We start from the raw sequence: 14408 nt of genomic DNA, 5'->3' as shown, positions 1-14408 counted from the left end.
CCGCCATTATGGGATGAAAATACTAACTGGACCATAGAATCCTTCACATCTTACGCACCCAATTTCACTGCCAAATCAGAAGCGCAATTGCAGTTTTTTTTTTTTTTTTTTTTTTAATTAAGTCACCAGTAAATTGTATGGCTTTTACAATTGTAAATGTTGTATCGTCTTATATATGTTTTATTTTACCAGTTGTGGAATCCAACCATTCATCCATCTGAGGTAACGTAATTAGCCTACTTTATATAATAAGTATATAAGTATTTCTATTTTTAAACAATTTTACACATTTATTAATAGTAAATTAATAATTAATACATTTAAGATAATCATGTTTGCAGCGAACAACATATTTCAGACCTAGTGGAGTAATAGTAATAATATCTAGGTCTGAATTGAAATAAATATATTGTACATTTTAATGGATCACGCTACAAACATAATGATCTTATAACATGATGCATTGCTGTGTCTGTTATCGCATAATTCACACTTTTGAACACTTTTGCTTTAACAGACATTAGACAACACTGCAAAATCAAGCTGTTATATTCATATATTTATAGTCCAACATTCCCAGTTTTTCTGATGCATGTCCTTAATTCAATTTCATATGTTGGTAATAATTCAGTTTATAAGCCTTTTAAATAATTTTAACCCAAACTGACTGGGTTTCTAGAGAGCAAAGTGAAAAGAATTGGAAGACTTAAACACAAAGTGTGTAAAATAAACTGTAAAAAGGATTTGATGATCACTACTGATAGTATTTTATTCTGTGTCGTCATCATTCAGGTTGGATTTCAGCATGTTTTTTTTAACAAAGCAGCTGACATTGCCATAGAAACTAATGGGCTGCCGACACTCGTTTTCACCCCAAAAGTGGCGGAAACGCAGGGCTGCTGCTGGGCGCCGGTGTTCCAATGGAGTGTTCTATTGAGTGTCGCTTCTTGTTAGTGTGTATTCTTTGATTAAAATAACGGTCTGAAATCAAGCTTCAGAAACCACGTGACTTTGGCAGATTGAAGCACGCGCCGAACTACTGTTCAAAACAAATGATTCGCAAAGGTTTCAAAGCTTCACGAAGCGTGTTTCGACGGACAGCGTCCATTTCCTGAGTTTAGCTCCAACCGAATTAAAAACACCTGAAGCTAATCAAAGTCTTCAGGATAAATAGAAACTTCCAGGTAGCTGTGACGGACTGTTTCTCATTCAAATAAAACGATTTACTTGAATAAACAAGCGATGCATGTGTTATCAGTTTAATTTTGTCATGTGAATTAATAAAGTTCTTAATATCGATTCTTATGATTGTGTGTACATTTGGTATTTGGTAATATTTCAGTCACTCGTTACTCATTTCAGTAATTTGACAATTTTTTTAATCATTTGTTGTAAATGTGACTCAAATAAGTGTCAGAAAAACTTAAATCATCTAAAAATTACACACAAATGAACACAGATAATGTGCAAGAAATTGTTAGGTGATTCATGTTCTTAAGGCAGTAAAAGCTGGCAAAGCCAAGAACACAAACACACTAATACAGATTACAAACAGGTGCTAAAACTAAATGCGTGAAGAAAACTGTTAAGTTTGTGTGGCTCAGTTGACAATCAGCTGTTTCTTCTGTGTGAAAGTCCTGAGTTCAAATCACATGATTGTTCAAGTTTTTAATCAAACTTTCCCTAAAACCCCTTCCAAAACTCCAGTGATCTTCACAGATTCTGTAGCTCATGAAATAAAGTGTTGCATTTTCATTTTGGAGTCCAAAAGTTGCTTACATTCAATTGTTGTCATTGTCAAAGTGCCCCAAATACCAGCCCATAGTGTGAAAGCCACAGTGGCACAAGTGGTTAAACACATGATCTCTGGTGATAAAGCTGCGATAAAAGCATGGGTTCAAATTCTATTATTGTTTACATTAAATTATTGTCATTATAACCAACAAAGTGTCCCAAACACCAGTTTTCAATGTGAAAGTCGCAGTGGTGCTAATGGCTAAACACATGTTCTGTGGTGATGAAGCTGCAATAGAGGAATGGGTTCAAACCCCACTATTGTTTATGTTATAGTCATTTTAACCAACAAAGTGCCCCAATTGTCAGCTTTCAGTGTGAAAGCTACAGTGGCACAAGTGGCTAAACAAGTGCTCTGTGCTGAGAAAGGCTTGGGTTCAAACCCCACTACAGTTTATATTTAAATTATTGTCATGATAACTAACAAAAGGTCCCAAATGCCAGCCTTCAATGTGAAAGCCACAGTGGTGTGAGTGATTAAACACATGTTCTCTGGTGATGTGATTGCAGTAGAGACATGGGTTCAAACCCCACTATTGCTAATATTAAATTGTTGGCATTATTCCCAACAAAGTGGGCCAAATGCCAACACTCAACGTGAAAGTCACAGTGGCACAAGTGGCTAAACACACGTTCTCTGGTGGTGAGACCGCAATGGAGACTTGGGTTCAAATCCCACCTCAATCATGACAGACACCTGAAAGCTTGAACTAGTTTATTGTAAATCACAGGTCAGGAAACAGTGAAATATAAGTTCCTGCACATGTTCAGACATGAGATCTGTGGCTCACAGGTTAAGAGTGCTGCCTCACGGGTTCAGAGGTTGCTGGTTCAATCCCAGCCAGACCTCAGCGATATGAGTGAATGGTGTGAGCGTGAAGGGGCGGGGATGAGTCGGGTCCCCCCCCGAGCCCCGGTACGATGTCCAGCAGGGGTTATACTTTTCTGTCTGAAAAAGAAAATTAGCTGTATAAAAATGTTCATCGCCCGTCCCTTCCCCACCTACTTAGATTACCATCATTTGCTTTTCAAAGGGACCACCCCTCAAAAACAAAATGATAGTAACCTACACATTTACAAGCCAAAAACACACATTACAAGCCTTACCTGTCCATCAGCAGAAGTCCATCATTACAGTCAATGTCTGTCCACACTTCCTACAGCTCTGCTTCTGATGACTGGGTGTCCAAACATCCCTTATTCTGTAGAGAAACACATAATAAACACACACATTACTCCATATCTATATCTAAAACATCAGATTTAACAAAGATAGTCGAAATAATAGTTCAGAAATATAAAATGACATATGTTAGTACTGCCAGTTAAACAAGTATAAAATATTGAACACTGCAGCTCTACTAAAGCATGAAGCAGCAGAACATCAGAGCTTCACACTCCAACTGACTCTAATAACAAACATCAATCCAGTAGATTATTCTTCAGTAAGACTACAACAGCAATGATAAAAACACAATTCCTTATTATTCTGCCTTTTAATATGAATATCAGATGGCGATTCATTCAAAGATTATAAAGGAAACGCAACAACTACAATTCACCTGTTCTTCTGAAGGTGTGAGTGTGAGTTCAGTGAGAGAACAGCATGTAAACAAACTGAGACACTTTCACAGAAGACGCGACTGCCTTCATATAATAACAAGCAGCATTTAAACAACAAGATTGAGTTTAAAGACACTGAGAAAATGAACCTGACAAGCCCTGCTGTGACATCAACAGAACCATGTTTCAGTACAAACACAATCAAACTAAACAAGGATCATTACTAGAGAAATTCAGTTTATGTGTAAAGTTACTTACCGAGGAGTTAATGTCACTCGATTCCCGCATTTTATCGCATTGTGAGTCGGTTTATTTGCTGGAATATGTGCAGTTGTGTGATAATAGCTGTCATCTGCACTTGTCGTAGCGACTGTCATCAAGCGTCGTTGTTGTCAAGGACCCAAAGGTGTCGCGCTGACAGTGAAACACGCTCGCGCCGCCTAGTGGAGCGGATGGTAAACTGCGCTCGAGTTTCTGTCACTGATTTCAGTGCTGTAGTGTCAAGCTAGTGTTCTGGGCGAGTGAATTTGTGGTCTGGGTGAGAGAGCTGAAGTTTAATTTTCACATATTTGAAAACTAATCAATGTTTTGTCAGGATCTGAGTCAGATCAGCTCTCATCTGATGGGGTAAGACAGATAAAATGATCTGCTGAAAGTCACAGGCCTCGAGCGTAAACACAACACACGAGACGAAAGAGCTGACATTCTTTTAGTTTGTGTTTGTGTCAAATATATTTGTTTTTATCTGTCTTAAGTGATATTTATCACGTTTGTTCACAGTTAAACAAATGATATAACGACTAAACATTTCATGATGTTTAAAAGCAGTGTTTTACTCATTAATATGACAGGCACGTGTATTTCAAAGATTCAGATCAGTGTTTCAGCGCCGTCTTGTGGACAATAAGTGTATCTGCATGAACCACAGCAGTATGAGAGAATGAACAGAAAACTTTAGTGTGAACTTATTAAATCTAATTTGCTGAAAGAAAAATATAGCTACCAGACTATACTAAATATTGTGGTTTATTTATTTATTTATTTTATTAAAGTAATGACAAATATCCATAGAAACACACGTTTTCCTGAAAATACAGCAGCATGTGAAATGTTGTCCAGTTTTCCAGCAACAGACTCAGTGAGGGGATCTTCTGTGTCTCTGATGAGGAGGAGGTGAATCTAAGAGTCCTCTGAGATCAGAGTGTCTCCCCCTTGTGGACGATAAGTGTATCTGCATTCATATATGAAGAAAAGAAATGAAGCAGGGCTGTCTGTCTAATCCTGCTCCTGGTGATCCACTTTCCTGAGTTTAGCTCCAACCTCATTACAAACACCTGAAGCAGCTAATCAAGGTCTTCAGCTTTACTAGAAACTTCCAGGCAGGTGTGATGATCTCTGTGTTTCTAATTCATATCAAATCTATTTACTTGAATAAATAAATGCTGTTTACTAGTCATGTGTGTGTTTCAGTTTGAGTTTGACATGTAAAGAATGAATAAAGATCTTAATGAAAATTCTCATGAGTGTGTGTACATTATATTTACATACAGTCACTCATTTCACTCAGATGGTGGAAATTATGAAGTGATTCATGTTCTTGAGGCAGTAAAAGCTGACAAAGCCAAGAACACAAATACACTGTCTGTGTTACAAAAAACGGTGCTAAAGATATGAAAATCTATGAAAAACTTCTCATGATCGTCACAGACTCTGTGGCTCAGTGGACGATTAACTGCTGATTGTATGTGAACGTCCTGAGATCAAATCCCACTATTGCTTATGTGAAATTGTTGGCATTATATCCAACAAAGTGAACCAAACTCCAGCAGTCAGTGTGAAAGTCGCAGTGGCACAAGTGGCTAAACACATGTTCTCTGGTGACGAGACCGCGATGTAGACCTGGGTTCAAATCCCACTATTGCTAACATTAAATTGTTGGCATTATATCCAACAAAGTGGGCCAAACGCCAGCACTCAGTGTGAAAGTCACAGTGGTGTGAGTGACTAAACACATGTTCTCTGGTTACGAGACTGTGATAGAGACATGGGTTCAAATCCTACTATCACTTATGTAAAATTGTTGGCATTATATTCAACAAAGTGGCCCAAATGTCAGACTTCAGTGTGAAAGTCACAGTGGCACAAGTGGCTAAACACACGTTCTCTGGTGGTGAAACTGCAATAGAGACTTGGGTTCAAATCCCACCTCAATCATGACAGACACCTGAAAGCTTGAACTAGTTTATTGTAAATCACAGGTCAGGAAACAGTGAAATATAAGTTCCTGCACATGTTCAGACATGAGATCTGTGGCTCACAGGTTAAGAGCGCTGCCTCATGGGTTCAGAGGTTGCTGGTTCGATCCCAGCCAGATCTCAGCAATATGAAGGAATGGTGTGAGTGAGAAGGTGCAGAGGATCATGGGGTCTCCCCTAAGATCCAGCACGATGCCCAGCAGGGGTTATGCTTTTGCTTGCAAAAAATTTAATTAACCGAGTAAAAAAAAAAAAGAAAAGAAAAGAAAAGAAAAAAGAAGAGGGAAGAAGTCTTACCCATCCATGAGCAGATGTCCATAATTTCAGCGAATGTCAGTCCACACGTCCCTGGGTGTAACGCTCCAAACACATCTCTTATTCTGTAGGGCAAAGACATAAAGACATTATGCTGTTTTGTATCCCTAAATTCATTTAAAAGTTAGTCTAAATAATGTTTCATAAATGTAAATTGACTACATAAATTCATATTACAGTGTCATATTACAGACTATATTATACTTCAGTAATATTGTATCTTTGTTTCAATATACTCCATCATAATTTAGTTCTGATGATGCTATTAAATTACTTTCATACATCTCATACATTTCATACTTTTCTGTCTGAAAAAGAAAAATTAGCTGTATAAAAAATTTGTCCACCATCCCTTCCCCACCTACTTAGATTACCATCATTTGCTTTTCAAAGGGACCACCCCTCAAAAAGAAAATGATAGTAACCTACACATTTACAAGCCAAAAACACACATTACAAGCCTTACCTGTCCATCAGCAGAAGTCCATCATTACAGTCAATGTCTGTCCACACTTCCTACAGCTCTGCTTCTGATGACTGGGTGTCCAAACATCCCTTATTCTGTAGAGAAACACATAATAAACACACACATTACTCCATACTGCATATCTAAAACATCAGATTTTCAAGTCAAAATAATAGCTCATAAATCTAAGATTAAAATACTGCCAGTTAAACAAGTATAAAATATTGAACACTGCAGCTCTACTAAAGCATGAAGCAACAGAACATCAATCCAGTAGATTACTGCCTTCAGTAAGACTACAACAACAGTATTCTTTATTATTCTACTTTATATTATAAATATCAGATGGCCTTTCGTTCAGATTATAAATGTAAAAACGTGGTTCGTCTAAAGCTCTGTCAGTGAGAGAGCAGCATGTAAACAAGTCTGTGATAAACCGTCATAGAAGATGCGACTGCCTTCATACATAATTAACTGCCAAATAACAAGTACATACAAGATTTTATGTTTAAGGACACCATCAATATTATAGACCACATGCGTTCACTTTGTAGTGTTCGACACAATCTATCCATCATAACATGAATCTAAATAAACTGACAGACGAGCCCTGTTATGACATTTCAGCAAAACTGTGTATTAATGACTTTTATGAAACGTAAGGAGTGTTTTATAGCGCGTGCTAGGCATTTCACAAGAAAATTTCACTTTACGCTGAAGGATATTTACTAGTTATACTTTATTTCCGCTGTTTATCGCTGCGTGTGTCAGGTTTCTTTGCTGTTGAGGTGGAATATGTGCTGTTTAAAGACATTAAGTGTCTCTCACTAAGTTGTTATCTGCAAATTAAGTACTAAAAACTGCACGTGTTGTGTAACTGTCATCAAGCGCCGCCATTTTGCTTCCGAATCCGTCAAAGTCAGACTGAACGTAATTCTGCGTACGCCGCCTAGTGGAGAGGATGGCAAACTGCACTTCAGTTTCTGCCATACGAGTCGTGTTAGTGTCGAGAGATTGAACGTTGATTGAGGTTTTAACTTAATTCCAAAACGTCTGAGTACTTTAACATTTGCAAACTCAAAGCAAAAGTCTCTATTTATTGTGTGTGTACAAAAATGGGCGATTATCAGCTCCCTCTTGTGGTCAATAAGTGTATCAGCATTAATAAATGAAACCACAAAACCGTCGGGGAGAGAACGGAGTTTTGATTTTTATTAATTAAAAAATTGTTTATTATGTATGTTCACAAGCCAGCCCCCATAATCAACATTTTTGGAATTTATGGTGCAGAAATTACACATTTTATCCTTTAAGACGTTCTTGAACAAAACAAAAACAACCTGGTGCAGTAATTTAAATAGCTTTTAGTGACAAAAAAAAACTGTGTGTAGTAATAAGATTTAACTAATATCATTTACTTAATCTCTGAGCTCTTATAGTCCAATTCATTTAAATAACTAGAACACATGCAACTGGTGACATTTTGTTTATTCAATAAATAAACACACAGGCACTAATTTACAGGTAAAGTAAATATTCAAACCATTTGATAAATTATGGCCATCTAGTCTAGTGGACATTTGGAATGACACAAACATTCATGTACAACCTCTCTAATATCAGAACAGTGCAGCTTCACGTAGCTTTATCAAGTATTACTGTTAAGCAGGAAAGGAGGCTACAAAAACTAGTAAATCTAGATATACATACACAAAAAAATAAACATTTAAAATAATGAACGCATTACATAATTTTAAATACACCATAAAAAAACAAGTGTTGCTTAATCAGAGTATTTCATGTTCTTAACTGCACTGAGACAGATGAGGCTCAGGAACTTGCATGATAAATAAATACTGAAAAGTGTTTTGATGCACGCAAGTCTCTTTGATGATGTTCGGATGATCCTGTATGCGGCATTTGTCCCTGAATAAGGGAACATATCCACTAAAGTCAGTGTTTTGTGTCTTTGTTGTGCTGGAATTCCCATCCTGGTTAAACCTCGGCAACAGTTCTGTTGTTCCAGGAGCGATGCTTCAGTTTGATCCCTCTTCCTGGTTCTCAAGAATGGGATCTGTATGGAAAAACAAATGTGCTTTAACTACCTGTTAGTCTTCTAAATAACTTGCCTACTCGACTAGTTAACAGCTGTACCTGTCAGCGTTCCAAGAGGCAGGACAGAATTGGTGCTGATGTCTTCATTAGATGGAATAAAGCTGCTTGGAGATGGGACCATGAGGACGGCTTCTTCGCCCATCCCAGAACTCTCTACCGTTTCCTCGACTTTAGGAGAGTCAAGAGTCTAAACCCAAAAAAGGATGATATTAACAGGAAGGTGGCATGAGAAATTTTGGAAAGAGTTTGGAAAAAGACGATACCTTTTCTTCTTGTATATCTTTTGATCTCTCATCACTCTGTTCTTCTTCCCCAGAGTTGTTTTGGTTTTCCGAAGTCTGTTCCTTTGCAAGCTCCTGCTCTCCCTCCAACTCTGATTGGCCGAGAGGGTCCGAGAGGTCCTCTGATGTCACCGTCTGGATGATAATGCCAGGGTGGGACATCTGAACGGTCACATTCTCAGTGTCAGTCTGATAGGGACAGAAAAGAGAAAAAGTGTGCAGAAGAGAGAGAATTATAGGTTGTGTTACAGCACAAAATTTTTCATAATTTTATTGTGTTTTTGTACATTTTTATTATTTTTTTGTTTAAATAGTTTTTATTAATAATCACAATTAATTAAATCTAACATAAAAGATTTAAAAGATAAAAGACATATATATATATAATATATATTTATATATACAAATATAATGTAAACAAACATCTTAGATGTGATTAATCGTGATATTATATATATATATATATATATATATATTATAAATAAAATATATTTAAATATAATAATATATACACATTATGTAAACAAACTTTTATATTAGATTTGAAAAATTGTGATATATATATATATACACACACACACACACACACACACACACATATATATAATATATACACACATTATGTAAATAAACTTTTATGTTAGATTTGATTAATTGCAATTATATATATATATATATATATATATATATATATATATATATATGTGTGTGTGCGTGTGTATACATACACACACACGTTATGTAAACAAACTTTTATATTAGATTTGAAAAATTGCGATATATATATATATATATATATATATATATACACACACACATATATATATATATATATATATATACACACATTATGCAAACAAACTTTTGTTAGATTTGATTAATTGCAATTATATATATATATATATATATATATATATATACATATCTCGCAATTTCTCTCTCTCTCTCTCTCTATATATAACATTTATATATATATATATATATATATGCATATATAGACACACAAACATAAATATATTACATACACACACATTATGTAAACAAACTTTTGTTAGATTTGATTAATTGCAATATATATATATATATATATATATATATATATATATATATATATATATATATATATAAACAAACTTTTGTTAGATTCGATTAATCGTGATTTGACAGCAACACATTTTTAATGCAGTTTTACTTTCAATAATAATTTAGCACTAGTTCCTAAATTTAAATAAAAAATGCTGCCTTGCCAACTAACTTAAATAAAACAAGTTTAAGTTTGTTTTTTTATATCAATTAACAAATATGTTTTTAATAATTTTAGTTAACTATAATAACCCTAGAGCACACAAAATTTTACCGTGAGGCTGTGTAAAATAATCTGGTCAGGTGAAGACGGTGAAGCTGCAGCTGTGAGTGTGACCGTGGGATTGGCTGAGAGTGTGAGTGGGAGGCTCTGATTGGTTCCTGTTTGGAGGAAATAAGTTCCAGGGGTGCCAGTGGGCTGCAGGTGAAATGACTAGGGAGGAAATGACACAAGTTATTTATAAATTCAGCTTATTATTATTTAATAGTTCTTATAGTTTTGCAAAAAGTCAACAGCAAAAATAACCAAATAAAATCTGAGATACTCACAGGCAATAATTCAAAGGTCTGTAAAGCTCCGGAGTTCAATGTGATCGTTTCACTGTCTGAAGTAGCACTTACACCATCTGAAGAAGCTGTGGAAAGAGTAAATGTGCAATGAAATGGTTCACATCTAATCTATTAAACTCACAAAACCACAATAACTCCTCTAGATGTCCCCCTCAACCTGCAACTGCACAGACAAACATCAAGATTGTTTTACTCACAGACATGTGTGATCTGCACTGGAATCTGGACGGGGATCTGCAGTGCAGTGACGGGGCTGGGTGACGCATTAGCGGATCGGGAACCGACCACCACGACCTTGTTCATCGTAGACGGCGGTGCCTCTACAACATCCTGCAGCCCTTTCAACAGGACTACACACACAGAGAACAAACATTGCTTCAGTGTCTGAACTCACATTATTATAACAGACATGCTTAACTTTGAAGACTCACCGGGAAAGGGAAGCTCCTTGTGATTGGCCACTTGTCTTTTGATGGTCCACCATTTGCTGCGGAGCCACTGAGGCGAGCGAACGCTGCTCCAGCCACCAGCCAGAATGTCCCAATTAATATCATTCTCATCCTCCACATCCAGCTCGGCTATCCTGCTCATACAGAGTTACGATTAATGATTCATATTTAGTTTGTGAACAGATAAACAGTACCATCAAAGGCCCTTTTGATGCGACCGACCTGCGGACAAGGTTGATATCATCTTCTTTGGTCCACTCCGTGCCACCGCTCTGTTTCCAGTTAAGGTAGTTGAGCCATTTGGAGCGGCACTGCTTCTCTGAACGAGTGCCGACAAGTTCAGCCACCGACGCCCACGAGACTCCCTGAGTTACAACGTCACCCGCCTCCGTACCGGTCAACTCGTGGACCACCTCTGCCAGCCGTCTCTCTTCCTCCTCTGTCCATTTTCCTAAAGCGTGGAAGTTTTATTACATAAGATATAGTTTATATATATATATATATATATATATATATATATATATATATATGTATGTATGTATGTATGTATGTATGTGTATTTAAATGAATGATAGGTTTTATACATAAAATGTATAATAAATTTTATAATTTACAATAATATAATACTAATAATAATATTACTAATAATAGTATATACTTTTATATACTATTATAATATAATTACTAATTAAAAAAATATATTATTAACAATATATATATATATATATATATATATATATATATATATATATATATATAGTTAATAATATATCTTTTTATAAGACTATTAATCATAAAAATTAATTATATATAATTCCTAGAACTATAATATATAACGATAATGATATAAAAAATAAAAATAATATAACAAACAGTTAAAATTATTTAATACATTATTTAAAATATACATATTTATTTAAAAATATATAAATTTAGTATAATTATAAAACAATTTAATAAACTAGTAATAATAATAAACATTTCTATGTTCTATATATAATAAATTAAAAATGATATAATATATAACAAACATTTAAAATTCTTTAATACATTATTTCAAAATATATACATTTATTTAAAAAACTATAAAATTAGTATAATTATAAAAATGAAAAAAAAGATAATATATATTTCTATGTTTATATATATATATATATATATATATATATATATATATATATATACACACATATACATAGAAATGATATTATAATATAAAAATAAACTAAAAAATATATAATAATGAAAAAATAAGTTTTAATAAACTAGTAATAATGATAAAATATATTTCTATGTTTTATATATATATATATATATATATATGTGTTTCTTCTAGTATAACAGAAAACTTATACAATAGAAACTAATAATAGAAAACACTGAAATGAAGATTTGGAAAAACTGACCGGTGTTGCATGTGTCTTTCATGAGTCGGCAGCGGTCCTTCACAGACGATGCGCTCCGGCCAAGTGCCGCTCCAATGGTAGCCCAGTCATTTCCATGTTTCTCCCTCAGCCTAATTACACACACCGAAAATCTGACAATGTAGACTCACAAATTCAGATTACACTTCATGGCATTCAAGATTCATGGTTCAACTTACTCTTTCAATTTATTAATCTCCTCATCAGTGTATCTAAATGACAAGAAAAGCACATATCAAATATTACAACAGACATTTTTTGGTGCATATTTGAGTTTTAACAGACAAATAAAATCAACTATGTCCTTACTTGCCTACGTGGTTTCGGTTATCGTACATTCGTAGTACGCGTCTGTATACAGCAAACAGCGGTCTGTTCAAACCACACGCTATACTGCGGTAAAAATCCTTTCGCTCCTCTTTCGACATCTCAAAGATGATCTCCGCGGGGTCCTGGATCCCTCGGTTCTGAGTTTGGAAGCACAGACGGATGAAGAGTGAGGATGCAAATCAAAGATAGCAAATGTGATGCATTCATAAAGCATACTCACCTTTAGATAATGCTCTATGTTGCTCATCAGGAGATCAATCTCCTCTTTTGACCACATACCCTGTTTCCATTTGTGACCTGAGGATATATGACAGATACTATGACTGTGCATACTGATATCAGGTCCAATATTTCTTATGCTGGGTTTATATGATAATACAAATCTGTATATATGCAGAATATGCCAAACTTACCCTTGTTAACCAGAGTGTCTTTATCCTCTTTCGTGGTGAACCAGGCTTGACTGACAGCTGATACATCTTCACCTTTCTTTTGCACAGAAGAATCCTTATCCTGTAGACAAACAATTTTTTACATCCATCTGGATTATTTAAAATAAATAAATATTGTATATTAAACAGTCCGCCGGAAGCTAGTTATTTGAATTTATAAAGTTTTAAATATGGATATTTTTCTTACAAAAACCCATCGCTTTGCTACAGAAGGCCTTTATTAACCCTTCTAAGGCTGTATGGATTACTTTTATTATGTATGGATGCATTTTTTTGGCTTCAAAATGTAGCCTTCACAACCATGCAAAGATATTTTTACATATATCTCCAATTGTGTTCGTCTGAAAGAAGATAGTCATATACACCTAGAAAGGCTTGAGGGTGAGTAAATCATGGGATAATTTTCATTTTTGGGTGAACTATCCCTTTAAATCCATGCAACACTAGCACTGAAAGGTGATAACTAAGCAGTATGTACTCCTAAACATATGAACTAGGGTTTCTACCGGTGTTTCAGAAGGATCATCCGTTTCCAGCTCCGCATCTCTCATCTCTGTAGCAGTCATTGTCACCTCGAAGCTTTCATCACCTTCTGTAACTGAAATCAGCACAAACCAGTTAATAAAATATCCATCTTTCATAATTTTAAATTAAATATTAAAATATTATCAGTAAATAAATGCCATTATTTATTATATAGACATGTATGAAAAAAATATTACATTAAATTTTTAATTAAAGCACTATTTTAAATATTAAAGGTAGGGTAGGCAATTTTCTTCACAAACACCTTTTGTTATTAGGGCCCAAGCGAAAATTCGCGCAGGGCCCTCTTGTTTTTCTAAGGATTATTATTAGGGCCCAAGCGAAAATTCGCGCAGGGCCCTCTTGTTTTTCTAAGGATTATTAGGGCCCAAGCGAAAATTCGCGCAGGGCCCTCTTGTTCTTCTAAGGATTATTAGGGCCCAAGCGAAAATTCGCGCAGGGCCCTCTTGTTCTTCTAAGGATTATTAGGGCCCAAGCGAAAATTCGCGCAGGGCCCTCTTGTTCTTCTAAGGATTATTATTATTTTTTTTTTTTTTTTTTTTTTTTTTTTTTTTTCCGTCTTCCGGGGCTTTTTGGGGGCCTTAACATGCTCAAAAACTCTTGAAAATTGGCACACACATTGGAATCCGCGGCCATTAGGACGCCGGAGAGGCTGGTACCCGGGCGTGGCAGGGGGGCTCGACAGCGCCCCCTTGAAAAAAGTCTGAAAATTTGGTCCATATATTAAACACGCTTGCACGTATTAGTATGAAACTCAGTACACAT

The 14408-nt window shown here is 35.3% G+C and overlaps 1 protein-coding gene and 1 long non-coding RNA gene across 3 annotated transcripts; both read right to left on the bottom strand.

Moving 5' to 3' along the window:
* Positions 1–2494: 2494 nt before the first annotated feature.
* Positions 2495–5820, bottom strand: LOC125245586. Of its 2 annotated transcripts, none has more exons than XR_007179573.1 (3): positions 5676–5820; positions 2902–2996; positions 2495–2743 (listed from the first exon to the last, which is right to left on the bottom strand). It is a non-coding gene; the product is annotated as an uncharacterized LOC125245586 (long non-coding RNA). The 2 variants fall into 2 exon arrangements; XR_007179572.1 differs by lacking the exon at positions 5676–5820 and adding an exon at positions 3616–3874.
* Positions 5821–7864: 2044 nt separating this feature from the next.
* On the bottom strand, positions 7865–13753 carry LOC125245585 (cyclin-D-binding Myb-like transcription factor 1). The gene is made up of 14 exons (XM_048156248.1): positions 13604–13753; positions 13059–13158; positions 12866–12942; positions 12625–12782; positions 12495–12527; positions 12298–12407; positions 11114–11342; positions 10874–11025; positions 10640–10792; positions 10422–10507; positions 10147–10305; positions 8772–8978; positions 8548–8695; positions 7865–8467 (listed from the first exon to the last, which is right to left on the bottom strand). Exons 1-14 carry the CDS (start codon positions 13736–13738, stop codon positions 8430–8432), a joined length of 1785 nt encoding a protein of 594 aa, XP_048012205.1. The 5' UTR covers positions 13739–13753; the 3' UTR covers positions 7865–8429.
* Between the last annotated feature and the right edge of the window lie 655 nt (positions 13754–14408).

Source organism: Megalobrama amblycephala, linkage group LG14 (genome assembly GCF_018812025.1).
Source record: "Megalobrama amblycephala isolate DHTTF-2021 linkage group LG14, ASM1881202v1, whole genome shotgun sequence".
NCBI classification, from domain to species: domain Eukaryota; kingdom Metazoa; phylum Chordata; class Actinopteri; order Cypriniformes; family Xenocyprididae; genus Megalobrama; species Megalobrama amblycephala.
The sequence above is the reverse complement of the archived record's forward strand: the minus strand, read 5'-3'. Positions and strand labels throughout refer to the sequence as shown.